Source organism: Terrapene carolina, unplaced genomic scaffold (genome assembly GCF_002925995.2).
Source record: "Terrapene carolina triunguis isolate 2854851 unplaced genomic scaffold, T_m_triunguis-2.0 Scaffold180, whole genome shotgun sequence".
Taxonomy (NCBI): domain Eukaryota; kingdom Metazoa; phylum Chordata; order Testudines; family Emydidae; genus Terrapene; species Terrapene triunguis.
The window spans coordinates 4,125,619-4,152,453 of NW_020664531.1; the positions used below are offsets into that span (position 1 = coordinate 4,125,619).

The 26,835-nt window shown below is 41.5% G+C and overlaps 1 protein-coding gene across 6 annotated transcripts in view; it reads right to left on the reverse strand.

Annotated features, from left to right (window-relative positions):
* The window catches only part of LOC112109992 (histone-lysine N-methyltransferase EZH2), an 87,451-nt gene that overhangs the window by 8,307 nt on the left and 52,309 nt on the right, over positions 1 to 26,835 (reverse strand). For 4 of the 6 annotated variants that reach the window (XM_026654078.2, XM_026654077.2, XM_026654076.2 and 1 more), the window contains 8 exons: positions 22,963 to 23,065; positions 21,673 to 21,836; positions 11,508 to 11,599; positions 9,576 to 9,816; positions 8,973 to 9,142; positions 8,506 to 8,600; positions 1,904 to 1,944; positions 56 to 181 (listed from right to left, as the gene is read on the reverse strand). In XM_026654078.2, the coding sequence (XP_026509863.1) occupies positions 56 to 181; positions 1,904 to 1,944; positions 8,506 to 8,600; positions 8,973 to 9,142; positions 9,576 to 9,816; positions 11,508 to 11,599; positions 21,673 to 21,836; positions 22,963 to 23,065 (1,032 nt within the window). The remainder of the gene's footprint in view (positions 1 to 55; positions 182 to 1,903; positions 1,945 to 8,505; positions 8,601 to 8,972; positions 9,143 to 9,575; positions 9,817 to 11,507; positions 11,600 to 21,672; positions 21,837 to 22,962; positions 23,066 to 26,835) is intronic. The other 2 variants (XM_026654080.2, XM_026654079.2) reach the window with 1 other exon arrangement.

Consider the following 26,835-nt stretch of genomic DNA (forward strand, 5'->3'; position numbering starts at 1 on the left):
TGAAACTAGTCTACAAAAAGACACTCAATTGCAGATGCCTTCCAAAATTACTTACATTCTGAGCTGCACTGACAAAACTTCTCACAAAAGTTCTGAGCAATTACACAAGGACATGAGCTGTCACAAGGCTGACGAGGATGATCACATGGCTGATAGTTGTAAACATGATTGGATGACCCATCTGAATAAAAATAGTAATAATTTGAAAAGATTAAGAATGAAAGAACTTTAACTTTGTTTAACCAAAAATTTCAAATGGGAAGTCCCGTCTTAAAATTCACTTAAACAAAAAAGGCCTATCAAACCTACTCTTCTCAAAGTATTAATAATAGAAAAGTACACGAAACAAAAATTGTGGCATTAACAAGATGCATGTTAACTTAATTACTGAGTTGCTTGCTTGCTGTTGCACCTCACCCCTCATATTACTAATCTGTAGTGTATTTAGAACCTAAGTGCTCGTCTACAATGGGAATTGAGGAGCAGAACTATAGCTGTATAATATTACTAGCATAGGCACCGACTGCATGGATGCTCCAGGGGTGGAGCAACCATGGAAAAAAATTAGCAGGTGCTTAGCACCCACCAGCAGCCAAGCTCCTCTTCCTCCCCCTACTCCTGCCTACCTGCGGCCCTCCACCGATCAAACCCCCCCCCCCGCCCCCAGCAGCCCTGGGATGCCTTGGAACAGCTGTTCAGCAGCATGCAGGAGGAGTTGGGAGGGGGAGGAGCGGGGACGGGGCACGCTCGTGGGCAGAAAGAGCTGAGTAGGCGTGGAGCAAGGGGTGAAGAGGTGGGGCCTGGGGCGGAGCAGGGGTTGAGCGCCCCCAGGGAAAATTAGAAGCTGGCACCTGTGAAAACTATAGCTCTGTATGTGGGCAACCTCTGGGCCACATGCAGCCCATCAGGGTAATCTGCTGGTGAGCCACCAGACAGTTTGTTTACATTTGCACAGCCGCCTGCAGCTCCTAGTGGCCACAGTTCACCGTTCCTGGCCACTGGGAGCTGCAGGAAGTGGCGCGGGCCACAGGGATGTGCTGGCTGCCGCTTCCCGCAGCTCCCATTGGCTGGGAACAGCAAACTGGCCACTGGGAGCTGCGGGCAGCCATGCAAATGTAAGCAAACTGTTGGGCAGTCTGCCAGCGGATTACCCTGATGGGCCGTGTGTGGCCCACAGGCTGCCCCCACTGATCTAAACTAAGGTCATTTTTATTCCACAAGAGGAATTATACTGCTTAGCAATACCCATACAATTATACCGCTATATTTCTGCTGGTCAATTTCCCTGTGATGATAAGCCCTAGCTCTTGAAGGCAGGAATCTTGTCTTTCGCTTTATCTGTACAGCAGCTAATAGACTTTGGGTGATATATAAATTAATATCTGCCTTCAATCCACTAGCACTTATGCTGGTTTAGGTGTAGTTGTATAATATTATATCTGTTTCAGTTTACAACCAAGCAGCAAAAAATAAAATAAAATAAAATAAAATAAAATCCACCTCTGAACAGAAGATTATTCTTTAATCAAAGTCTCTCCCATCCCCACAAAATTTAGAGCATCTTTCAAAATAAAAAACCCACACAACTGCAGCTCATCACAATGACAGTTGTGCTGTGTTATTTGCACTATAACAAGGCCTGCCTAAAGTGTTATGAATTCATTGCCTCCTTCCTATTTAGTTTTATTTTCTTTTAAAATATGCAAAGCTTTTCTGAACAGCTGCATAAACAATGTGGAATATCCTCTGTCCCTGCTATATCAGTAATGTATGGTTACTATTCTTCAGTCTCCTTGTGACCCCCAACTCCCCATGAAAAGTATAAAATGGCCTAACATCATTCAGAAAACATTAGTAGGATCTTAAAAATTCAGGACATAAAGTTGAATGGAAAGATGCTAACCCTTTTTCAGCTGTATCTTTCTGCAATGAGCAGCCCACAACCTGCAAAAACACAAAACAAACACAAGAAGGTTGACAGGAACTCCTCCTGTACTGGGCTGGGGAATGTAGCTGCAGTTCTAGGTACCTACATCATTTAACTGGGAAAGTCTTCTGAAACAAGAATTCCTAAACCTTCTACATTGAAGTTTTACTGGAGAACATCCACACTAGCCCAGTTTACTGCTAAAATCTGGTGACATCAACGTGCTTGAGGCGATTTACAATCTACTAAAAATTATGTTAGAAACCAGTGTTTTTAATTTTGCTTTAAAGCTGTAGTTCCAATATATTGTTTCTTTAGCAGTTAAAACTAATTCAACTACCAAGTTTCACCATAATAAAGTTAAATCATGTGCAGCCAGGATATCCTAAATTTATATTCCCAAGGAGTTAATTCATACGTTTAAATACCGACATTAAATTTCTATTATTTGTGACTATGGGACGGACTGTCAATTTGCTTCTGTATAGATCTCCATTTCTAGAGAGCGTTAATTATTGCAACTGGTCCACGTAATGCAGAGTGTTGTGCGTAGTGAGAAATTCTCATGGTAGATTCAAATGTTTAAGGCACAGAACCATGAATCTGCATTTCTTTCCAATGACTACAAACACCCAGAAGTTCTTCTTTCAAAGCTTAAATACATTTAAATATATGTTTAACCAAATAGGAATTTCTACCTATTTCCTTTCTGCACAGCATTACGTCAATTTTGATTCTGACGGATTACTGTTTTTTCCTCCTGTGTACCCAACAGCTTTAACCAAACGCAACATGATTCTCCACACAGCTAGCTTATATTAAATATGCGTTAACCTGTTCTCCATCCAATTAAGTAGACTCTTGTCAAGGTAACTATGAGACTCAGAGTTCAGGTTCTTAATTTCATCAGATTTATAATTTTTCTTCGAAAAAATGTTATACAAAACAGATTTAATTCCTTTTCAAGGTAGGTCACTCCAAGCGGGTATAATACTGAAGTAAAAGGATATAAACAGGTAAAAATTCCTATTTCTGCACTGTATTACTTCAATTAAGAGACATAGAACCTCTCTAGAACTCTGCTTCCCAACTACTTGAAGGGAGAAATAAGATTTCAAGTCAGAAAATTTAATATACCTCACATGTATAATCAAGTTACATTCGCCAAACACTCCAGACTAGTTAAAAGTAGAAAAGACTACACAGCTGAACAATACTTCCACCACAGAAGCTTTCCTTCTTTTGGCCCAAGATGACAATATGGATTAGTAGTATGCCAAATTCCCTACCGGTAATGGAAGATTTTCATAGATAAGACTCTTGAATCAGACCTTTGATCATTATCAAGTGTCTATGAATTAAGTACTTCTCCAATTCTAACAAAGTAACATACCGTATATACTCGTTCATGAGCCCGTTCGTTTATAAGCCGACTCCCCAAGATGGATAGGTAAAAATAGCAAAAACTATATGACCCTTTCATAAGCCGATCCTATATTTCAGGGGTTGGCAAACTTTGGCTCCTGGCCCCTTAGGGTAAGCCGCTAGCGGGCCTGGACGTTTTGTTTACTTAGAGCATCTGCAGGCAAGAGCCCCTCAGCTCCTAGTGTCCGCTGTTTGCCGTTCCCAGCCAATGGGAGCACGCCACTTCCCACAGCTCTCATTGGCTGGGAACAGCGAACCGCAGCCACAGAGAGCCGTGCCTGCAGACGCTCCAAGTAAACAATGTATTAGATACTCAATTCAATGATTCCATACAGTTTAAAATCATCAAATTTTGGTGTAAACCCATTTATAAGCCGACCCCCACTCTTTGATGAGTCACTTTTTTACCGAAAATATTCGGCTTATGAACGAGTATATACAGTACTAATGTCCTGCAGAGGTCCAAGGTGTGCCACCTCCTTTCTAAGGGTGCATTAGATTTCATAGAAAATTTGGCAAGGAGATGGATTAAAATGAAAGATTAACACTTTGGCCAAGATCAGAACCAAAATAACTTTACGTGGTAGAAAATTAGATATGGAAGTTGTGATGAATTATGCCAGCTCACTGACTCTTCTGAAGGAGACTAGGGCCACCAAAACAGTACTTTGAGAGTAAAGGATTAAAGGCATATTGTGATCATGAGTTCAGAGGGGGAATTAAAGATGACATTAGGGACCAAGTGAATGCTTCAACATGGGCCAACTGGGATAACTAGAGGTCTGACTAGTGCTCTTTGATACTGGCGATGGGTGGCAACATAAACCCTAAGATTAGCATGGTGGCTTTCAGAAACTGAATGACTAAGAGGTGGAAGGTTGCCTGGAAGCACTGCACCTTTCCTTTAATGGCCTCAACGAGTGACATACTGGGGATAGGACAAGTGGTGGGGGTGAGAGATTTCTCACCAGTAATTCTGTTTGTTATCTCTTCTCCCATCCTACTCAGCAACACCAGACAATGTTGTATTTTCAACTACCAGGAAGCAAAGAGGCAAAAGTATCAAGTGGGAGATTTCCACAGCAAAGTAGTAGTAGGATAGTATAAAATAGAGGAACTTCAAGTGATGTTTCCCAAGGGATGTAGGATGGAATAAATACTGGACCATGACAAACAATTACTAGTGAGTAATTTCCTCTTACTGTACATGCCACTTCTCCCATTCTCCCCAGTAATAGTCAGGAGGTGTTGCAAACAACAAGCCAGGTAAGGTAGGCTTACCAAGAAGTGGTACTTGGAGAATCTTCCAGGCAAGAGCAATTTCAGTATATAAATACATGTTGGAAGGTGAGAAAGCATTCACAAGTGTTATTCCTAAATCCAGGTATCAAGAACAATAGGCCAATTACTGATGGCTGATCTCCAACAAAGTGGGAGACAAACTGATCTCTACTTCTGGTTCCTGCCTGCCTGTGCATTTAATAACTGAATGCTTCTGGATTATGTTCACTTCTGATTACTGAAATTGTTTGTCAAATATGTTGACCTTTCTGGCTAAAAATCCAGAAGATGCTGACATCAACCGGATAGCAGCTATAGACATTTCTGGGGAAACTGCTAAAATCTATCCACAGTAAAGGCATGAGGACAACACTGAATCGGTCTCTTGAGTTTAGAAATGAAAATTCAACTGATATATGCAGTTAGATCGGTTGGAAAAGCAGGTTTTTGCTTTTCTGCTTTTGTTCTCATTAGACTCCTTAAAGATGCCGTGTCTAGACTCGCTCTAAAGATGCAGCCTTTTACAGGGGAATGCAAGTAATTTGGGTCAAGACATCAGCCACACTGCTTGCCAGGCCACGATGATACTTTGGCCAAGATACTCAGTATCCTGGGCAGAATAATATAGAAAAGCTATAGCTAGGTGCTATGAAGAACCAATCCCTGAAGAATAAGGACAGAAAGAAGAATTCAAATGAAATCTATCTGGATAGAAAATCATCAAGAATATTTCTTCTCTTAAGTTTAGTCTAAGAAATCAAGTCAAGTCCTATTTAACGAGGGAAAACAACTCATTACAGCTGATCATTATTAATCCAGTGAGATCAGAGGGAGACTGATGACTATTTCATTCATATCAACTAGATATGCATGTAAGCATGTCAGAATAAATGACTAAAGTACCAATTTCTTCTCATCTCAGTGTATGGTCACATTCTTTTGAGTTGGTGGAATTGTTGCTCTTTATTTAAGTTGTTAAACTGGTTGTCTCTTATACAGAGCTGTCTTCTCGGTTTAATTAGGAAGAATAGCTTTTACAAACTGTTGGGCTGCAGAGATGGTACATAAAAAGACACCTCAGGACAACTGAAGTTATTAGGCTCCTACAACAGAGGTGTAAAAAGAAAGTTTTCCTCTCTCTTTAGCACAGCATTATCAGGAATCTAAAAGACTTTGGCATAGTAAGGAGAGAAGGAAACTGCTCTCAGCAATGAGCAGGCTGTATTTCCTACTAGGCTTTCCATTCTTTGAGCAGACTGGCATGTAAGATGGTGTGGGAACCCGATGCTGCAGGAAGTTAAGTTTGGAAGTGCTCATGTGGAGTAAATAGTAGCAGTTTGGCTTGCAAGATGGCTTCAGCATATTGGTAGAGGGGCCATCCAGACTGAACAGAAAGCTTAATGAAAAAGTCAGGTAGGAAAGATGTTACAAAGGCTCCTAACTGAGCCTGCTGCTGCTGCTTTTTCTCCTCTACGAATGGAGTTCTCCTTCAGAAGGATGGTGCCTGTGAACGTAGGAAGCCACTATGAATTGTTCTTCAGGCTCTCTGCTGTCTTCTGGCAGAAAGGAACTGGAGCGTGCAGCAGGCTCTGGAGAGCCTGCAATGGAAGCCATGTCCCAAAATTAGGAGAGTCAGAGACAGGTTGTTCAACACAATTTAAGCAGCCTGGCTCCGGTACAGTAGATTTAGACTGGAAACAACATAAAGAACACTTTCTACCTCTTCATTCACAGTGTTTCAGCCACTTGTAAACCTCTAGCTGCATCTCTCCCAAGAAGGCAGAGAAACAAGAAAACCATCATGAACAAGTGTTGACAATATTGTTTTGTTTTACTCAAGATGCTTCTTACATAGGAGGAAAAGTAACCCATTAATCTTTGAGCTGACATAGTAAAATGCAGAATCCAATGAGATGTTGTAAAAGCAGTAAAGACCCCCTGAAATCACTTATCACGGACACATTGGCAACCAGTCAGAAAGAACACACTGGTGTATAGCACTTCCCCACCCAATGAACCAGAATAACAGAGAAAACCAGAATTCAAAGCTAACAACATTCCTAGACAGAGCTGCCAACTGTCCAGTTTGGCTGGACAATTTCAGATTTTGAAAATCTTGCCCACCAAATGCCTCAGGACAGTTGAGAGCTATGAAGCAGAGGGAGCAATGGTACTATTGTGATCTGAACAGAGCAGGACCGCTTCCAGCTGCTCACTGATCCCCTTTTCTACCCTGGTTTGATTGTCTCTCTACACTACAAGCAGTCAGTCCATTTTATCGCTGTCGAAGCTTCTGCACTAAGATCAATGGAAGGCTCTCCTTGAGCAAGAAGGCTATGAAACAGGTAGAGAGGAGCCAGGAAAGTAATAGGGATTAATTGCTGGAAAAAGTAGGGGGAGGGGAGAAACAGGCAGCCATTTGGGAAAAATAGAAAGAAGTTTTTCGAAGATCTCTTGGCTACTGAGGGTTCTCTCTTCCTTTTTTCCCCTCTCACCTTTCTAGGAATAAAAACATGCACCAGAACACACACAGAATTGTCCCATGCTTGGGTTTCTGTTGGACCCCAGATTTTTAGTTAAGAAATTGTCACTATCAAAAGTGTTCAGATGTTGCAAAGTAGATAGACAAGAAACAGGGAGGGGGGGGAGGAAAGAGGGGCATTTTAAAAAACTTTTAGAAAGTTAATTTTGGATGGGCTTTTTATATCCTCAGAAAGAGCCTTATAACAGCTTTCCTTATCACTTATATCAATAAACGTAGATAAGTTGCCATATGACCTTTGTCTTGTACTGGAACTTTAGTAGCCTCCTAGCATGGTTCTTCAACTAAGTATCTAGTTGGTAAATAAGCCGGAATGTCTGAGTCTATGTAGGTGATCAAGAATTGTTGTGTTTTTTAAAGGGAGGATGTGTGTCTTACTTTTCCAGCAGGTTATTGCTTGTTTGAAGCATTACATTTTACCATATGGACAAAATCTGCATACTAATTTGCAGAATATCTTCTATTCACTACTGATTCAGACTATTGGGAAATGACATATTATAGTCACATGACTTCATTATTGAAGTGTTATTTCTAAAAAAACCCAAGGAATCTTTTTTTTTTTTTTTTTTTTTTTTTTAAAAAAAAAAAAATTTTTTTCTTGTTTTTTTATTTTTGCTTTTTTTTTTTTTTTCTTAATTCAACAAAACCTAACCTATTCTACACTAATGTGAATTTTTGATTATTATAACATTTGTCTGGAATAATGTGAATCTAACCCCAACTTGAATTTACTTGTTGCAATAAGCCTATAAGCACCTGTGAAGAACTTGACTATTTATAAAGGTAGAACAGTTTTGGGGTTTTCTTTTGGTTTTTTTGTTGTTGAGAAATTGGACAATTTTGTTTCATTTATGTTCTTTGAAAGCAAAGGAATGAGAAGAAGAAATAAGCAGCCTTTTCTTTCAAAGACCTTACTTGTGTACTGCTGGTTCAATAAGTCTCCTTTGGCAGTGGTTCTCAACCAGGGGTCCGGGGCCCCCGGGGAGCAGGTTTCAGGGGGTCTGCCAAACAGGGCTGGCATTAGACTTGCTGGGTCCCAGGGCAGAAAGCCAAAGCCCCACCTCATGAGGCTGAAGCCTGGGGCCCCGAGCCAACAGCTGAAGCTGAAGCCTGAGCAACTTAGCTGCATGGGGCCCCAGACAGTTGTCCTCCTTGCTACCCCTTAACACTGGTCCTGGCTTTTATGTGCATAAAAACAGTTCTGGCACAAGTGGGCCGTGGAGTTTTTATAGCATGTTGGGGGAGCTCAGAAAGAAAAAAAGGTTGAGAACCCCTGTCCTATGGGTTATCATGTTTAGCTTCTAAGGTTATTTATTAACAGATTTACCTGTGCTTCCTCTTCTTCTTTCTTGGAGGAGTATCAACATCTTCAGCAGGAACTGGAGCAATAATACTAGATTCTTTTACTCTAAACTCATACACCTAGCAAGAGATACCATAACATATATCTCACTTATAGAAAATGAAGCTTTCTATTATGTTAGAATGATTTCCTCCAACACCTTACAAATTATAACAAGCCACAAAATTTCTTCCCTTTATAGATATATTTCTTATTTTATCTTATTTGATCTTAAATGATCAAATAAAAATAGCTGTGTATTTTAAATTGTATGATACATTGAAATCACTAAAATTCATTGTACAAATTTTTAAAAATTAGAGAAGACAGGGTTCTCAGGAAAACCAAGTTGGTTAATAAATTCTCTTATAAGAATGAGTATTAACATATATTTTCTATCCAGTTTTGAAAATAGCATGCTGCCACCAAAATAAGCAATTTTCACTTCTTACCTGCCTGCATGTTTTGGTCCCAATTAATCTAGCAATTGCACAGAAGTTGTCATAGTAGGTGCCAATGAGAACTCTGAACATCGAGGCTTCTGCACCACTCCATTCCACATTCTCAGGAGGCTCAATATTTGGCTTCATCTTTATTGGTGTCTGACACCTGGAATTTGCCTCTGCAACATCAAGAGCATCAATCAGGTTGAGGCTTCTCTCACAATTTAAGTTTCCATGACTCTTAAAAACATCAAGTTATGTGTGAACTGTAACAGAACAAAGTCCTGGTTTTTTTTTAGTGAGAAGACACCACATACAGAAGTTTTTACACATCTACAGACAAAAGCTATAATCAGACAGTGGGAAGAATTCACAGTCTAGCACAGTAGCACAGTCTAGCTTCTGAAAGTATTCAGGAGACAGTGCCAAACAAATGAAGTTATTCTGAACTTTCATTATAAGGCTCTCTGTGATAAAGATACTATCCCATATCTTCTAATTAAATTAAAAGTCCAAATACACCCAAAAATGTGTGGCTTCTAAGGTTGCTTAATTATGGTTTGAGACCTCTCCTCACAATCCATTTCTTATTAAAGCATTGATTGGCCTCACCAGAGGAACTGGATGTTTCATCTTTCTTCTCTTCTTCCTCTTTATCATTATTTTCACCTCCAGTTTCTGCTCCTGCTTCCCTGTCACTATCTGTGTCCTTTGATTCCAACACATTTATTGTTGGTGTGCTGGGCCTGCTGGTGTTATTTGGAAGTCTTCCTCTTCGGCGGCCACCTGGGCGCTTTGGTGGTGTCTTTATTCGCTCAGCAGTCAGAGCAGCTGCAAACTCCTTTGCCCCTTCCTAAATAAAGAATAATAGAGTCTTCAGTACATGGATTTAAAATGTTTTAATTTGGGGAGGAGGGAGGTGAGAGGTGAGAATGGATCACTAGTCACTTAAAGCCAAAGCCCGAATCATGAAAAAATGCATAATTTACACAGCAGGTTTCAGATAAAATAACTATTTACATATTTTAATATAAATCTAAAAATGTTTATTCACAATGCTTTTGAGTCATCTCATGCTCATGATTTTTACTGTGTGCATCAATAAAGTACACACAGTTTGAGATATCAATTTACTTAGCTTTGATATTAGTACCCACATTCTATTTTCACTTTGACTTAAAGAAATGAAAAAACACTTTCATCTTTGATGATGGACAAATAAAAATTTTCCAGCATAAAGTCCATTGCCAAAAACAGAAATGTTGGGAACTGCTAAGGTGTTATAGCTAAAAAAGGTCTGGTATTACAGGGAAAGATGAATACAGCATAGTATTTTCTCTCATTTTCTTTGAGATGGATATGATTGAGAGAATGTATAGCAAACAATTTTTGGATTAGAAAATTATTTCTCCTACAAAAATAACCCTTAAAACTGAGAGAAGTGGGGTGGGGTTTGAAACTATATCAACTAAGTTCTCCATCCCTCACCCATATCAGCTTCTTAAGGGACACAAACATTGGCGGAGACCCTCCCTGACAATGAAACAAATCCCTGCAGTTTATGAAATTTATGACAGATAAATTACAGATCAGGGCTCAGTTCATAACTCTCTTACACCTGCGGTAAAAAGTCAGTAGACAAGTCCCAGCTCAGGATTGGGCCTGTTAACAGTGCATTACTGAGAGAGGAAGATACTCACATAGGGTTACCATACATCTGGGTCTTCCCCAAACGTTTTCTTGTTTTTGATCCTCCACCCTCTGTCCGGGCGCTTTTTCAAATAAGAGGCAATGTCCGGATTTTTGCAAACAGAGGTTGCAGTTCAGAAAGAGCTATCTCCATGCCGAGATTGGTCCCTCCCCTGCAGCCACAGCTGCTGGATCCTACCCACCCAAGCCCCAGCTCCCAGCCTTGGGGAGGAGGAGAGGCAGGGAGGTGCTGACAGACTGCAGGTGCTGTGTTCTGGGCCTGCGACAGCTGCCCTGCCACCACTACAGGGAGCAACACACAGCCCCCCCACCTGGAGAGTGAGGCAGCAGGTTCCCCCCTCCAGGTGCCCCTCCCAGTATACACACAAACCCCTCCAACACCCCCCAAATACTCCCTCCCAGTGTACACACACACGCCTCCAGCTCCCCTCTCTCCTCCAGCTGCCCCTTTGGCCGTGTCCTGAAATATGGTAACCCTATACTCACACTGTTAGAGGTACGTACTTTCATATGAAATAATTCAACTTCCCAATTTGAACTTTGGCCTGGTCACTGGAGTCACTATCCTTACTTTTGTGAAAAGTGCTATGAAAACTTTGACTGCAAGTTGCTAGCACCTAAATTTCACATCTTCATTAGCACAGTATCTCCTAACACCACATGGGACCTTAGTCATCAACAGAGTTTCCTACAGCACTGTATAGTATGGCTTGACTAGATTCATTTCACTACGGGCTTAACCTTTTTCATCACTTGATTTTTATTTTTTGCTAAATAGAAAGTACAAAAAAACCTCTCAACTCTCCATCTACCCAATGAAAGAAGTTATCTTACCAGATGCTGATAACAATGCTGTCCACAAGGTTTATTATCTATTGCTGTTTCTGTATTCTTCCGTTTGTAAGTGTTAGGAGTTGCGTGGAATGCTGTAAAACAAAAATATTTCTCAAATAAGTATTTTTAAATATGTGTTTCACAAATACTTACAAAATTGAAAATTTATCTGAACTTCACCAAAAGTGGCCTGATGGCAACCATAGTAATAGTGAAAGAAAAACCTAAATGGTATTTTATTTACCATTTAAAAAAAGTAAAAAAGAGTGGGCAGGTAAAATTGTGCAAAGCTGATAACTTATAGTATGTGTTTCCACCTATTCAGATCACTTAAGTAAAAATGATTACCCTTTTCTCTCTCTTTCTCACACACACACAACAGGGGCAATGTCCTGGGTTAGTTTGGTTTCCCCCACCCTCTTTCAGACAGAGCATTGGTACTACCAGTGGGAGTCAAACTTCTTATTCACAGACTTTCCATCAAGAACATGCTCCTTCCTGCTTCAAGACCAGGACAAATAGTGGTTTACAACTAGGCAATCAATCCTGATTTTTTCAATTATCATCAAAGATCTCATTTACATTAAACCTCTGGAACTTTAAAAAGTGGGAGCCAATTTTTACTATACCCACTTCCAGGCCACTTTACACTGCTCTGAAAGTGTAAAGAGGCCTTAGGGTAAATGAGACTTCAGTGTTCGCATAGATGCAAAATGAGCTTTAATAATTCCCTTAACTGTTCCTTTGACGTCCGAAGACCACCTCAAAAGAACTCTTCACCACACAAAAATACAATAAAAAAACAAGCCCTTTCGAATATCTTGACTTTCCTCTTTTAGCTGTAAGATCCTAAGTAGTGTGGGAAACTCGCGGCTACACTGTCAATAGAACGTGTGTTCTAAATTATGTAGGTGCTTTTGAAAATTCCACATGCAGCCTGATGGTTATTCAATTAGTTCTCCAGTATTTAAGGGGAAAACTGAAATGACCTAATGTTTCCAATTTCTTTTTAAGAGTGTGCATGAAGATTAAATACCACCTCTGAGGTCATCTTTATACATCATAAAAAAGCAATGAAGAACACACTTCTGTTCTGTGGTTCACCATCAATATTTCAAGAGACATTCATATGATCATTTGTTCAAAAGATACTTAGCCCTCTTAACCACAGATCAGGGTCACCATGGAAGCATAATCTAGATAAGCTACCTCACTGATATCTTTCTGTATTAGCTACGCCTGAACTGAATAAATATAGCCAGGAAGGAAGATAAAAAATCAACTCCTTTTCAGAGGAATCCAATGACAGAGGGGAAAAAATTGGTAAGAAACTGAATGTCACTTATATTTCCAGTAGGCTATTATACACAATGAAGAAAACAAATATTTTTACAAGTGCTATTAAATACAACATGGTATTGTTCTTTAATTAAAAGAAAATGTGATCATTGTGATGCCTGCCTTGAATTCACAGTGCTCCGCTACCCAACTCAGAAAATTAACCATTATTTTAGGGGGAGGGTTTTGGGGTTGTTTTTTTTTAAAGCTACTATACAAAATAGGTTAAACTAACCCCAGTGTGGAGGGCTAATACAGCCCTCCATGACTCTACTTAATTCCTAGAGTGAGAATCAGGCTCTGAAAGGATAACTAGCCTCCATTTAGCCTCTAGTATACATTGACTAATATTTATTTTTAAGGCTATTAAAGATCTTTTACAATTTTGCCATATTAACATAACAGCAGTGTTTACATTTCTCCCTAATTTAGTATAGGGAAAACCTGAATAACATGAATTATTTTCAAGCAGCAATAGTTAAGATGTAAAAGCAATTGCTGTGCATTCACAAGATCGTATGTCAAGTCTCAATTGCACAATTCTGAAGCACAAAAGAGAACACATTTTAGACTATGGTAGTACATATAGCAAAATACAAAGAAGAGTTTGAACTCAATATCACAAAGACTGAAACACTAAACATGCTAAGCCAGATCCTCAGCTGATGTAAATCGATGTAGCGCCAAAGACTGACATAGAACTGCACCAATTTACACCAGGACCTGCTATCCTCTTTGAAATTAGTGTAGTTCTAGGGTACTTTTTAATCCCACAACCTAAAAGGAATTGGTATATTTGGTTCCAATTTAAACCCAATAGTTACCAATAAAGCCCAGTTCAGGCTTTAGTAAGTACAAATTTAAAAAAAAAAATAATAATAATGGGGGGCGGGGGAGAGAGAACATTCATGAGACTCAGACTGTTCCCAAATACTTTGTATTGCTCCACGTAGGCTTTGTAATCTGATGTCTGAAATTGTGATTCTTAAGCACCATAAGTCTTTACATTGCTTTATAATATCAAATAAAATATTAACAATACTATTTTAGTTAAAAAGTTCTTACCACCAGGTGTCCCAAATATGTTAAATAACTCCTTACCAAACACTGTATTTAGAAGTAATAGCTGCATTGTTGAACTCTCAGTTACTAGGAAGTGCCAAAGTTCAGGATAAATGCACAACTTCAGCTCTGCCCCCTTTGAAGTATGCATTATACTTAACTAACATTTCTTTTCCCCCTACATTGAAGTTTATAGCTTTAATATTGTATGTAGTTTCTACATCTATACATCCTTGATGTGTTCAGATGTTTTGTACATTAAATATATGAAATATACACTCAAAGAAATCTTATACCTCAAAATATTTAATGCCAGAAGTTTTAAACATTATTTTTCAGTTTCTAAAAATAATGAAGGGAAGCAGGAAAACAGAAAGCAATAACACAGAGGAAAAGCAAGTCTTTCCGTATTTAAAATGTTTAGTGCTGAAAATATGGACTTTTTATTGTTCTGAAAGACTTTTACTTTCTTCTATATTAACAGTTTCTCCTCTCCTCTCCTCAATCCACAAGGAAAATGGCTCTGCAGTAATTTGAGAATACAGCTGGGAACATTGGTTGCAAGTGGTTTACAAGACTGTAGAAATCTGCAGAAATCAAAACTATTTTAGTTATATGTATCAGTTTCACATGTGAACATTTTCATTATGACCTCTTATGGGTGCGGCTATATTTGTCCTAAAAATGTGTGCCAATAATTTTCTCCCTGGTCTGCACAAAAGCAAATTTAAAAAACGAAACCAAAAACGACAAATCTCTGCTGTTGTGCTTCTGTTCTATTACAAACTAGGCATTTCAGCGTTTTAACACATCACCACAGACATCTGAAAAAGAAGGTGCATCAGGAGTTAACATACAAATACTTTAAAAACTACACCACGAGAATTTTGTCAGTCAGTCAAAACTGTGTTGGGTATTTTTTGTTGCTGTTGGTTGGTTTCTGATGGGGGGGGCCGGGGAGAGGACCCATTTGCATAGAAGGGATGTCAATATTGTGAATGTCATTCTTGCAATAGTGGAAAGTTTTTGTTGTTGTTTTTCTCCCCCCAATAGTGGAAGGTTTCAGTTTCCTAGGGATGCTAGAGTCTGAAAGTTCATTCCATAGCCGGATCTCTTCAATCAAGATTGGAATCATTCTCCTGGGATTTGTGATCTGCATTGTCCCCAATTGGCTCACAATCGTCAAGACCTTACTCATTCCTAATATTTATGAAGATGCAAACACATAGGCAGTATTTTAGTCTGGAATGCACATTTGTTCCATAAACAAGCTTTTTGGGAAGTTCTCTATACCCAATAATTATCCTTCTTCTAAATTCTGTTATTCCAGACACTTAGGTATAACTACGAGCAAAAGAAGACAGTAATACACGCTGTTCCAGTAATGTCATCGCCTGTATATAAAGGGGTACCCAGCTCATCAAGTGTACTTGACATTTCAAAAGTTAATGATAACTTCTTTCCAACATTTTATTAGAAATTCAAAATATTTGGATAAAAAACTTGAAACTATATAAAGTGATGCTAGTCTCAATAAGAAGGGGGTCTGGACTGATAAACAGGAGGATTAAAAAGAAAAACAGATCAAGTGGGTAATTTCCATTCTCTCTGATTCTCTATGCCATTCCAGACCCTTGGACCTCCCAAAGTAGCATTCTGATTGCTATAGGGTGGAATTAGCACTCCACAATGGGCTCCTCCATTTCCTCCAAAAACTGCATCTGCTGAGGTCTTGACTTCATCCTCCAGTGCTCAGCAAAGGTGTGAAGGTAGCACACAGTGGCATTTTAACAGATTGCTATCAGAGATGCATCTGCTTTGTCCAAGAGGCAGCTCATTAATATTGAGTGGACCCTAAATGCTGCCAACACTATCTTCTCACTACTGAAGTAAACTTTGCCAATTAGTTGTTTAGTCCCAATTCAACAAGGTAGATTTGGCTAGATGTCCTTTTTTAACGCCTTCATATAAAATGAAAGGTGTCTCAGACAGACAATCTGAATTTCTGGGTTCTTTTCAGATACATTTTTAAAGTTCTAGTTCCATTCAAACAATGCCATCTTGCTTCTTTGTTGTTACCGGGGGTAGGACAAGGAAAGTAGCAAATACATCCTGCTTCTGAAGGAAAGAGGAGGGGAACTTCATTAAAAAAAAACATGTGGCGCTATCTTAAGTGCTACCTTGTCCTGATGAAAAACTATGTAGGAAGGAAGCTGGTAGATAGCAGGTAGGACCAAATTACCTTTTCATTATGGCTTGATTACCAGTCTCAATTTCTTCAGTCTTTTTATTTAAAAAAAAAAAAAAAAAAAAAAAATAACTGTGAGGAAATGAGCCCCCAATGGCACATTATCTGCATGAGCCTGAAAGGTTACAGTTCCTGCTGAATTAACTTTCAGTGAGCCAGCATTCATCCCCATGTCCTAACTGTCCTGCCAAAATTCCAAGATATATGAACTTCCTACACAGCACAGGAATAACACATATATTGCCACGCTACCTTCCAAATTCTCATACTGCAACGGGATAGATTATTTATCAAGATTAAAATGGTACTGTAGGATATTCTGATGTTTATTTACAGCCATGCCATATCCTTGAAGCGAGTTTGATCACTGTGGATGACAAAGTCTAATGTGAGGAGATTTATTGCTGGAAGCCAAAATGACAATTGCAGATTCACCCATTCTGTGAACTACTGTCATTTTGGCCACTCCTCAATTATGAGGATAATGTGTTCTGTGGGCCTGGCTATCTTTTGTAGTACCTTCCTCACCATGGGCCAGAGCAAAAATACCTATATGCCAAGGTAAATTCAACTTTTAGACATCTATTCCCTCAAAACCGAATAGGGAATATCATATTTATTCTCTGAACTTCTGAAATACTCAAGACATCCTGTTACTTTAGTATTAATCAGATCGATATGTTGTTCCCCATACTGCCCTGAACAGCTTGTGACTGATTTTTCATTCCACTAGACATATGTTGTCTGTTTAGCTAGTCTTTCATGTTGTTTCAATTCTCTGCTAGGAGAGTAGCTGACAGTTCTAGTGGGTGTTTTTTCCATGTCAACAGCATGTGCTGTTCTTTGGCCATCTTTTTGTGTCTCCCTGCCTATTTATGTAGGCAACTGTGATTATGCCATCACACTGCACTCAAAATGACTAGTTGGGAAGCCTGTATCAGAAGTCTCACCCGTCTCATATGGAGGTAGTTGATCAACCATGTCCCCCCCCGTCCCCTCCCCCCTTTACAGCCCATTTGCTTTGAGCAGTTATTTGGAAAGATGGTCATAATACTACATTCCAATAGATCAGATATATTCAAAGTTCTCCCATGGGAATAACCCAGGTTACATCCTTTTCCCCAAGTGAATGTTATCAACCACCACCTAAGAGAGCCACAGCCAACATTTGAAAAAAATGTTACATTTTGGTTCCCAGTGGGAGAGCAGAAAGGACTGCAGCATTGTCCTACAGAAGCGGGCTAAGGCACCACTTACATTTTCACTGCCATGGATCCCAGTACATGCAATTCTACAGCCAATGACTAAGAGCATACAGGAAGACATGTATCTGACACTGAAATATGCCATGCCTGTGCCATGCTAAGAAAACTCTGCCAGCTTCTGAGCTGAAGCAGACTAACTGCTAAGATAAGAATAGGGGGCTCTTTGTTCAATTAACAATCCAACAATAGCACTCTAGGAAGGTGCACAGAAAACTAATAGGATGCCATTCCCACCTATCCCAATTTTGCCAGCCAATCATCTCAATATATGTTTTTCTTCCAAGGCTGCTACAAGTACTATCACCACCTTGGTGAATGTCCTTATGACTGTTTACAATTTAAAAACAGAAGAGACTGATGAAAATTTTAAAAGCACAGAAATCACTGATAACGTAACAAGCTATTCTGAGTTGACTGAATGGATCAGTGACTTCAGGGAAACTTGCAACATACATTGGGTATACGTTGCATTTTTCTGGAAACTGAAATTTATGGATCCATACTGGGTGCTACATGGGCCCTTTGGTCTGGGAAAACCAGGATGATGCCCTAGATTTTCAATAGGTGAGCCAAAGTGTTTTAGGTGCTCTGCCTTTTTGTGAGGCAGCAGCAAGTGAACCGGATAAGATATCTGGGTTTAGAACTACTACTTCTTCTTAGCATATGCAAAATGTGCCTGGGGTAGCATGTGTCCAGGATTCATCACTGAATTTGGTCTGATGGCTGGATCATTAGCTTCTCTTGGCACTGATGGGGAGTGCGATGTGAATACTGATCCATGGCTCCCCAGTTCAGAACTGATGTATATTGAATAGCCTCATTTAAAGACAATGGAGATCCAAACTCATGTTGGCTGATCTACTGAGGAAGTGGCAAAGGCTACCAACTATGGTATCTGACACTGCATGGGTCAGCATATCTTCATGCCAATCTGCTTGAAGGCAAACAAAGAGGAATGCTGTTCCAACCTCCGTGGAGACAAAAGGAATTGTCTTTACAGTGAGTGTGTTACATTGAGCTCTCCTCCTCTGGGGTGCCAGCACCTAGTCAAGTTTAGACTGAAAGGAATACTGCTATTTCTGAGGCTTGATGTGTGGGGAACCCAGATTTCATGTATCTAGAGTTCTTTGCCAAACAGAAGTGGCCCTTTAAAGGCTTGGCCAAGGGTCGGCAACCTATGGCACACGTGCCAAAGACGGCACGCAAGCCGATTTTTAATGGCACGCTGCTACCTGCCAGGGTCCCGGACGCCGGCCCTGCTCAGCCCGCTGCCGAACCCAGGCCAGCAGCAGGCTGAGCGGGACCGGCGGCCGGGACCCCGGCAGGCATCAGCGTGCCATTAAAAATCCTGCCTGGCCCAGCCCGCTCTTCTCCGCCCCTCCCGCCGGCATTTGCACATGCTTTCCTGACCTCTGTCACTTCCGGTGGGAGGTTGCGTTTCCGGGTTAGCGTGTCCATACCGCTACCTGGTGTCCGCGGAGTCTGAGCGGCTCCAGAAGCGGGCCCGCCGGCGAGGGCAGGAAGAGGGACCCGGCCCCACAGGAGTTGCAGCGCCCGTGAGGCCCTTCTGCCCTCCATCCCCTCGAACAACTAGAGCCCAGCTGGAAACCTAGGAATCCAGAGTCCTCGCTCCCAGCACTCCTCCCACAAGCGTCAGACACCAGCCCCTTCCCGGAGCCCAGGAGTCCCAACTCCCACCTTGCTCCCTGCCCTAACCCTCACACACCCCTAAGCCCCTGGCCTGATCCCTGCACCCCCCTCACACACATCCAGTCCTCTGCCCTGACCCCTGCACCCCCCTCACACACACCCAGTCCCCTGCCCTGACCCCTGCACCCCTCCTCACACACCTCCAGCCTCCTGCCCTGACTCCAGCACCCCCCCACGACCCCACACCCCCCCCCCCCCCCCACCTGCACCCACCTCCCACGCCCCCAGCCCTCTGCCCTGACTCCTGCACCCCCACACCCCATGCCCTGACTCATGCATCCCTCACATCCCCACCCCCACCCTGAGCACCAAATGGGAGCTCCTGCACCGCCCCCTTCCTCCCCCCATTCCCATCTACACCTCTCACACCAAATGGGAGCTGCACAGGTAAGCACTCCACACCCAAACCTTCTGCCCCAACCCTGAGCCCCCTCCCTCATTCTAGCTTCTGGCCAGACCCTACACCCCAACCCCCAGCCTGCTCCTTCACCCCTGTGCTCAGTGCACTCCCACCCTCAGCTCAGTGCAGAGAGAGAGAGGAAGAGAATGGGCTCGAACCAGGGAGAAGGTAGGTACCCACTCTATGTGGGCAGGGCCGGGACCCCAGACGGCAGTGGGCTGAGCCGCTCAGCCCACTGCCAGTCTGGGGTCCCGGCCGCCAGCCCCGCTCAGCACGCTGCCGGCCCCAGGTTCTGGCTGCCGGCCCCTTGCCAGCCGGGGTCCCGGCCGCCGGTCCCACTCAGCCTGCTGCCGGCCTAGGTGAACGGAACTCCAGGCCGGCAGTGGACTGAGCGGGCCGGCGGCGTAAGATCAGCATTTTAATTTAATTTTAAATGAAGCTTCTTAAACATTTTGAAAACCTTGTTTACTTTACATACGACAATAGTTTAGTTATATAATATAGACAGAGAGAGACCTTCTAAAAAACGTTAAAATGTATTACTGGCACGCGAAACTTTAAATTAGAGTGAATAAATGAAGACTCGGCACACCACTTCTGAAAGGTTGCCGACCCCTGGGCTAGGCCATACAGGCAGATCACAGCTTCCTTACTACAATGGATTTTGCCTTTGTTATAGATATAAGTAGCATCATACACAAATTGCATTGCTGCATCTAAAAGAACGTAGAGCACAATAGCTCTGAATGTTCCTCTTCAGCCTTAGGGGTTTTGCAAGGTTCTGCAGCCATCTAAGCACTGTGCTAGATTATTCTACCTTGAAGATGGGTATCCAGAGTACCTTAACATCTCAAATGTCTATCGTTCCATCAAGGAAGTAGCCATCCTTGAATGGCAACATGTACTTGGGGGCTTCTTAGTGAAGACCTGTGTGTCTTCTCTGCATAATGGATATAGTATTTTCATGAACCTGTTCAGCACAGACTTCCTGTTTGGAAATGCTTATTTCTGGTCTATCAGTTCTTTGACATGCAGGTCCAGAGCTAATGTTTTCAGTGCCTATAATGGGCTCAGAAAGAGACACTGGATCTGCTGAATTTCCTGCTTCAGTGTATTATGTTCTTGGTATCAGGTCAGGCAAATCTTATTTTACAGAAATGGAATTTTCTCTCTAACTCCCCAGCTCAGGAAAAAAAATTCTTGAGACTGGAAGTTATTGGCCTAATCCTTTATGATTTCACCACCCTCATGTGGGTCATCACTTCAAGACAATTTCTCATTTGGAAGCTACTGGTTAATGAGTCTCTTTACTTGAGTTCACTAAGAAGTAATTGTATATTGTACTCCCCTCAGTGTCAAATTCAGACTGTCCAAAATCCTTTGCACTCATTCTCTAGTTGCTTCACACATCCTGGGCCCTTGGCTTCAGGATGAGGAAATAAAAGAACCATTCCTCTGATGGTACTCAGGGAAGTCCTTTATTGTTCCCACTTGGAAATGGAAACTGACTGTCTCTCAACACTTTGTTAAAAGATTTCTTCAAAAGGTATGGGCAATATGAATTATAACTGAATAGGGCATCCTTTCTGAATGATTTCTAGGACACAACTGTCTAAAAATAATTCCACTCCATAAGACTAAGAGGGCTAGGAGTAACCTCTGGTGTGTTCTCAGAAGAGAATAAAAGAATAAAGCAGTTCACGGATATTCATTTCCCCTGCTAAGGACCGAAAAAATCTCAACAGGGAAAGAACAAATCCCTCCAGCACACATCTGGTCAGTTTTCAATCTCCCTATGATAAAAAGAGATAAGTATGATAATTTTGGAATAGTATTGGGAAACAATTTTTTTTTTTTTTTTTTTTTTAAAGTAAAAGGGAAACACCACTACAGGCCAGGCACTCTATCAACTTCAAAAATGCAAATATGAAATCAAACTACACCAAATAATATAGCCAATATTTCAAAGATCAGAAACTACAATTTTCACACCACAAGGAAGTTAGCATGTCTATTGTTAGCAGATTTTAGCACATCTATTGTTCTCTTTTCTTATTCTGTATTGTACTCTGTGGCTACTTCAGAGTTTCTTGAGGTCTCATAAAATGAAATGTAGATTTACAAAAAGGCTATTGCACTTACGATGTAAGAAGCAGTCATATTTAAAACAGCGCCTACAGAAGAGCGTATGAAAGGAGTGCAGACTCTGCTCCCTCTGAACAGATTTTGCATTTGGTCCATCTATGTTTGGTGTGCACTCAGGAGGAAGAGCTCCTGGCAGCTGCTGCTCTGTGAGTTCTTTGTATCTTCAAAAAGAAAAGTAAATAAAAGGCATTGTTTATTCTATTCAGAAAGGGTCAAGTTTTGCTGTAACACCACTGTAAATCCAAAGTAACTCCTGATTTTAATGTATTTATTCTGGACTTACTGGTTTAACTAAGAAAAATCTGGCACTAGACACTTACAATAAACTGCCTACTAAAAAAAGTTGTTCTACAATATTTATCTTGGCAAAAACGTGAAGTTAAGTTATCTTTGGTCTGTGATACTATAGCTTAAGTCAAAAACCAAATTACTTAAATCAAATATTATGTAAAGTATATCAATAAAGGCTACGTTAAAAGGCATGACTAAGTAACTCTGTACTTATCCCCCCTCGCCCTGCCTCAGGATTAATGAGAATCACAGGGAAGGGATGTATTTACTTTTCAAAAATGTTTTTTTCCCGAATGCTTTCCTCCACCAGCCCCCTCGTCGTCCTCCTCCCCAAAAGATCACTGCAACGAAGCATTTCCTCTTTCCTTCACCATACCAAGAGGAAAATATATACCCATACAAAAGTGATTTCTGGCTGCTTATAGTGAAGGCTAACAATAATAAATAATACCACCACCTCTTCTATAGAGCACTTTTCATTTGTAGATCACAAAATGCTTTACAAACAAGGTCAGTAACCATATCCCAATTTGACAGCTCTCACCCAAGGTCACCCAGTAGCCCGGGACAAAGGCAGGAAAAGAACCAGGTCTCCTGAGTCCCAGTCCAGTGGTCTATCCACTAGCCACACTGCCTCCCTTATGTCTGAAACAGCCACCCTCCAAGTATCACCTACATAAACAGTAAAGCTGTAGACAGTTTATTCATAACTTCCCAATCTTGGGGCTAGAGTGGTCAGATCCTACTCAAAACATCAACAAACTTTAATACAGTAGAACCCAATTTATCTGAGACTCCATTATCCACCTCTCCGTATTATCTGAGCCAAGCTCCACCCATTCTCTGGATTATACAAATTTTTGTTTATCCTATCTGGCTCTGGTCCCAATAAAATCGGATAAATGGGGTTCCACTGTAGCTCTTTTCTAGACAGTACAGAAATCCAAGTACCATATTATGCAGTGTACCAACACCTCTTAAGAAATCAAATCTTACTTCTCCTTCAATTCCTCTGCTGTACCCTTGTCCGGAAACATCGAGGAAATGGCTTCAAATATCTTGTCAGAAGGAAACTTCCGAGGTGGATGGCTCTCTTTGTCTGCACAGAGAAGCAGACAAAGAAATATGAAGACTAATAGGAAATATTTTCTGAATAATATTGTGCTCCTTTGGTATTTCACACAGTAACTTTATAAATGTTAATCTACTTGTAAATTTACTGTTTATACCAATATTTAAGGATGAAAAAAGCTGACCAAGAACCTAAATTACAAAGCAAAGAAAGAATTAGTTCTTCAAAAATCTGACGCTTTCGGTTTATAATTACAGAGAAGTTAGATTAAGGAGTTTAAAATGATTTTTCCTACCAACAGGTTCTTCTGGACAAATGATAAGTTATGTTATTTTGCCATCAGCAGTCATTCACGTATCTGCTTGATGAATGGTGCTGTCTTCCTCAGTAAAATACTGCACCACTGTATCCTTCAACGACAGTGCAGGAGTTGACCATCTCCCTGTGTTGGCAGTGGTCTATGATTAGCAACACCACATTTTGCAACACACTCTATGCTAATCTGGGACTGACCGGTATAGGGAAATGCTGAGGAAAGAAACTATTTCTAACCTGTTCCATAACTCTTGTTCTTCAAGATGTGCTGCACATGTCCATTCCACTTCAGGCGTGTGTGCGCCCAGTACGCTGTTGGAGATTTTTCCGTCAGTGATGCCCATTGAGATGGTGCATGTGCCCGCTGCTGCGCGATGGTTTAAAGGGCAGAACCACTGCTGACCTCCCTCATTTCATTCTTACTGGACAGAATCCAATACAGAGGGGAAGGAGGACGGGTCATGGAATGATATGTACATCATGTCTCAAACAACAGTTATGGAACAGATCAGTAACCATTTCTTCAAGTGACTGCACATGCCCATTCCACTTCAGGTGACACTCGAGCAGGTCAAGCCAGAGTAGGATCGGAGTCTACCTGAACAACGCCTAAAGGACCACATGTGCAAATCTGGCATCATCTCTAGATTGCTGAGAGATGGCCTAGTGTGAGGCAAAAGTATGGACTGAAGACCACGTTGAGGCTTTACAAATTTCTAGGATAGTCACTCGAGCTAAAACGGTTGCAAAGGCTGTATGTGATTTTGTTGAATGTATTAATACTCTGCTTGGTGGAGCTACACTGTCCAATTCGTAGCATAAGCATATATAGGGGGATATCCAGGGTGAGACTCTTTGGGAACAGAGCGGAAGCCACTTCATTATGTCTGCAATTGCTGCAAATAATTATGAAGACAATCTAAACTGCTTAGTCCTGTCCAAGAACACCACCAATGATCTAACACCTGTTGTGTGGAGTCTCTCCTCGTCCTTAAGCATGGGGCTTTGGGAAGAAAGAGGGTAGACATACTGCCTAATTGACGTAGTAGTCAGACACTACTTTGGTGAGAAATGTTGAATGAAGACATAGGTAAACTTTATCCTTGTAGAAGACTGTATTCAGAGGTTCATACAGTAGAGCATGTAATCTGCCTGCTCTTCTGGTTGAAATGATTACCAACAAAAAGGCTACCTTGATCAAGAGATGTAGCAACAGGTTTAAAGGCAGGACCATTAGTTTTGTCAACACCAGGCTTAAGTCCCACAGAGGAACAGGATCTTCTACCTGGGGATATAAATAGTACAGAGAGACCTTTCAAAAATCTGATTAACATGGGACTTGCGAGGGGCAGGGGAGGGGAGAAGAGAATGACTGTCCATCAGTGAATGGAAAACCGAGATAGCTGCTAGTTTGACTTTGATGGAATTAGTTGTCAGACCATGTTGTTTCAGGTGTAACAGATTGTCCGGAACACGATGTATGGGAGCTCAGACTTTTTCTTGGGATGAGATGGAAAATGTCTTCCAATTTCCCAATGAAGTATATCAGGTATATAGTTTTCTACTATTTAAAAGTACATCTTGAACTCCCTTTGAGCAAGCCTCCTCTTGAGGCATTAGCCATGGGGCATCCAGGCTGTAAGATGAAGGCCTGCAGGTTGGGGTGGAGGAGATGACCATGGTCCTGAGGGTAGTGTCAACAGAGCCATCTGAGAGGATCAGCAGAGTAGGAAACTAATGTTTCCAAGGCCATACTGGAGCTAGAAGTATGACTTAAGCACGGTCCTGAGTGATTTTCAACAACACTCTGGACAGGAGTGGAACTGGAGGAAATGCATACAGGAGCGTGACCATCCAGGGCAACAGGAAAGCATCTTTTGAGGGACTCTGGGCTGTGACCTGTGTGATGGCACTTCCTGTTGACGTTTGTTTCAAGCAGGTCTATTTGGGGAGTCCCACATCATTGGAAAACGAATCTGGCAATGTCTGGGCAGAGAGACCACTTGTGGTGACTGGTGAAAGATCTGCTTAATCAGTCTGCCAGTTTAACCTGGACACCAGGAAAGTGAGAGGCGTTGAAGTGGACTGAGATGGTGATACAGAAATCCCAAATCCTCACTGCCTCTTGCCATAGCAGACAACTGGGCTTGTCCTTACCTGTTCACACAGAACATGGCCACTATGTTGTCTGTAAGTATGAGCAGATTTCTTTCCTTGATATGGGGAAGGAAGGCTTTACAAGTTAGCTGAATGGCCCTTAATTCTCTGATATTGCATCTCCAAGGACCTGAGGTGAAACCCCAACCAAGGGCAGAAGCGTATATAACTAGGGTCAAAGCCAGCTGTGGAGGAACAAATGGCACTCCATACACACATGAACGGTTTTTCCACTAGTTTAGAGGTCAAGACTTGTGTGGGTACTCAAACTACTATGTCTAATGGATGACAAACTGGAGAGTGCCCCGATAACCACCCTTGCAGCTTTTGAGGTGAACCACATAAGTGCATGAAGCCATATGACCCAGAAGCCTGAGGCAATTTTGTATCATTGTCAGAGTGGGCACTCAAATTTAAAGCAATGGACAGCAGAGTCTGGAATCTCATCTGTGGAAGAAAGACCTTGGCTTCCAGAGAGTCCAAGACAGCTCCTATAAACTTCATCTTTTGTATAGGTGACAGGATTGACTTCTCCATGTTGCTAAGCAACCCTAGAGAGTTGAAGGTGGATTGTAGGAGAGACAGTGGACAGCACCACAACTTTGGACAAGCCTCTCACCAACCAGTCATCCAGGTAGGAAAACACCTGAACTCCTGATTTCCTCAGGAACACTGCCACGACTGGCAGGCACTTTCTGAAAATGTGTGGAGCTGCAGACAGGCCAAATGATAGTACTGCAAACTGGTAGCGAGATTGGTTGACCAGGAATCTGAGGAAAGTCCTTTGGCTTTGATGTACTGCCACTTGGAAATTTGCATCTTTTAAGTCGAAGCCAGCATGCAAGTCTCCAGGGAGCAGATAATGGAAGCCAGTATGACAATGCAAAACTATTTTCTTCAGATATCTGTTCAGTTGTCACAAGACTAATATGGTCTGAGACCTCCTTTTGGGATCAGGAAACAGTGGGAATAAAACCCCTTTCCTCTGAATTGCTGAGAAACTTCCTCTACGGCTTCCATCTAGAAGAGAGATTGCATCTTCTAAAGGAGAAGTTCTTTGTGAGAGTGGTCCCTAAAAAAGGATTGGGAAAGTAGTGCGATGGGAAGACAGAAATAAACTGAAGCTTGTATCCCAATTACACCATGCTTAAGACACACTGATCTGTAGTGATGCAAGACCAAGCACTTAGATAGTGGGATAGCCTGGTGGTAAAGGAGTAGGAGAAACAGTCCTTGACAAACACACCAAAATGCTTGCTTAGAACTCCCAGGCTGTCTGCACAAACTGGGGAGTAGTGCAGGGGTGGGGGGTGGGGGGGGGGGCG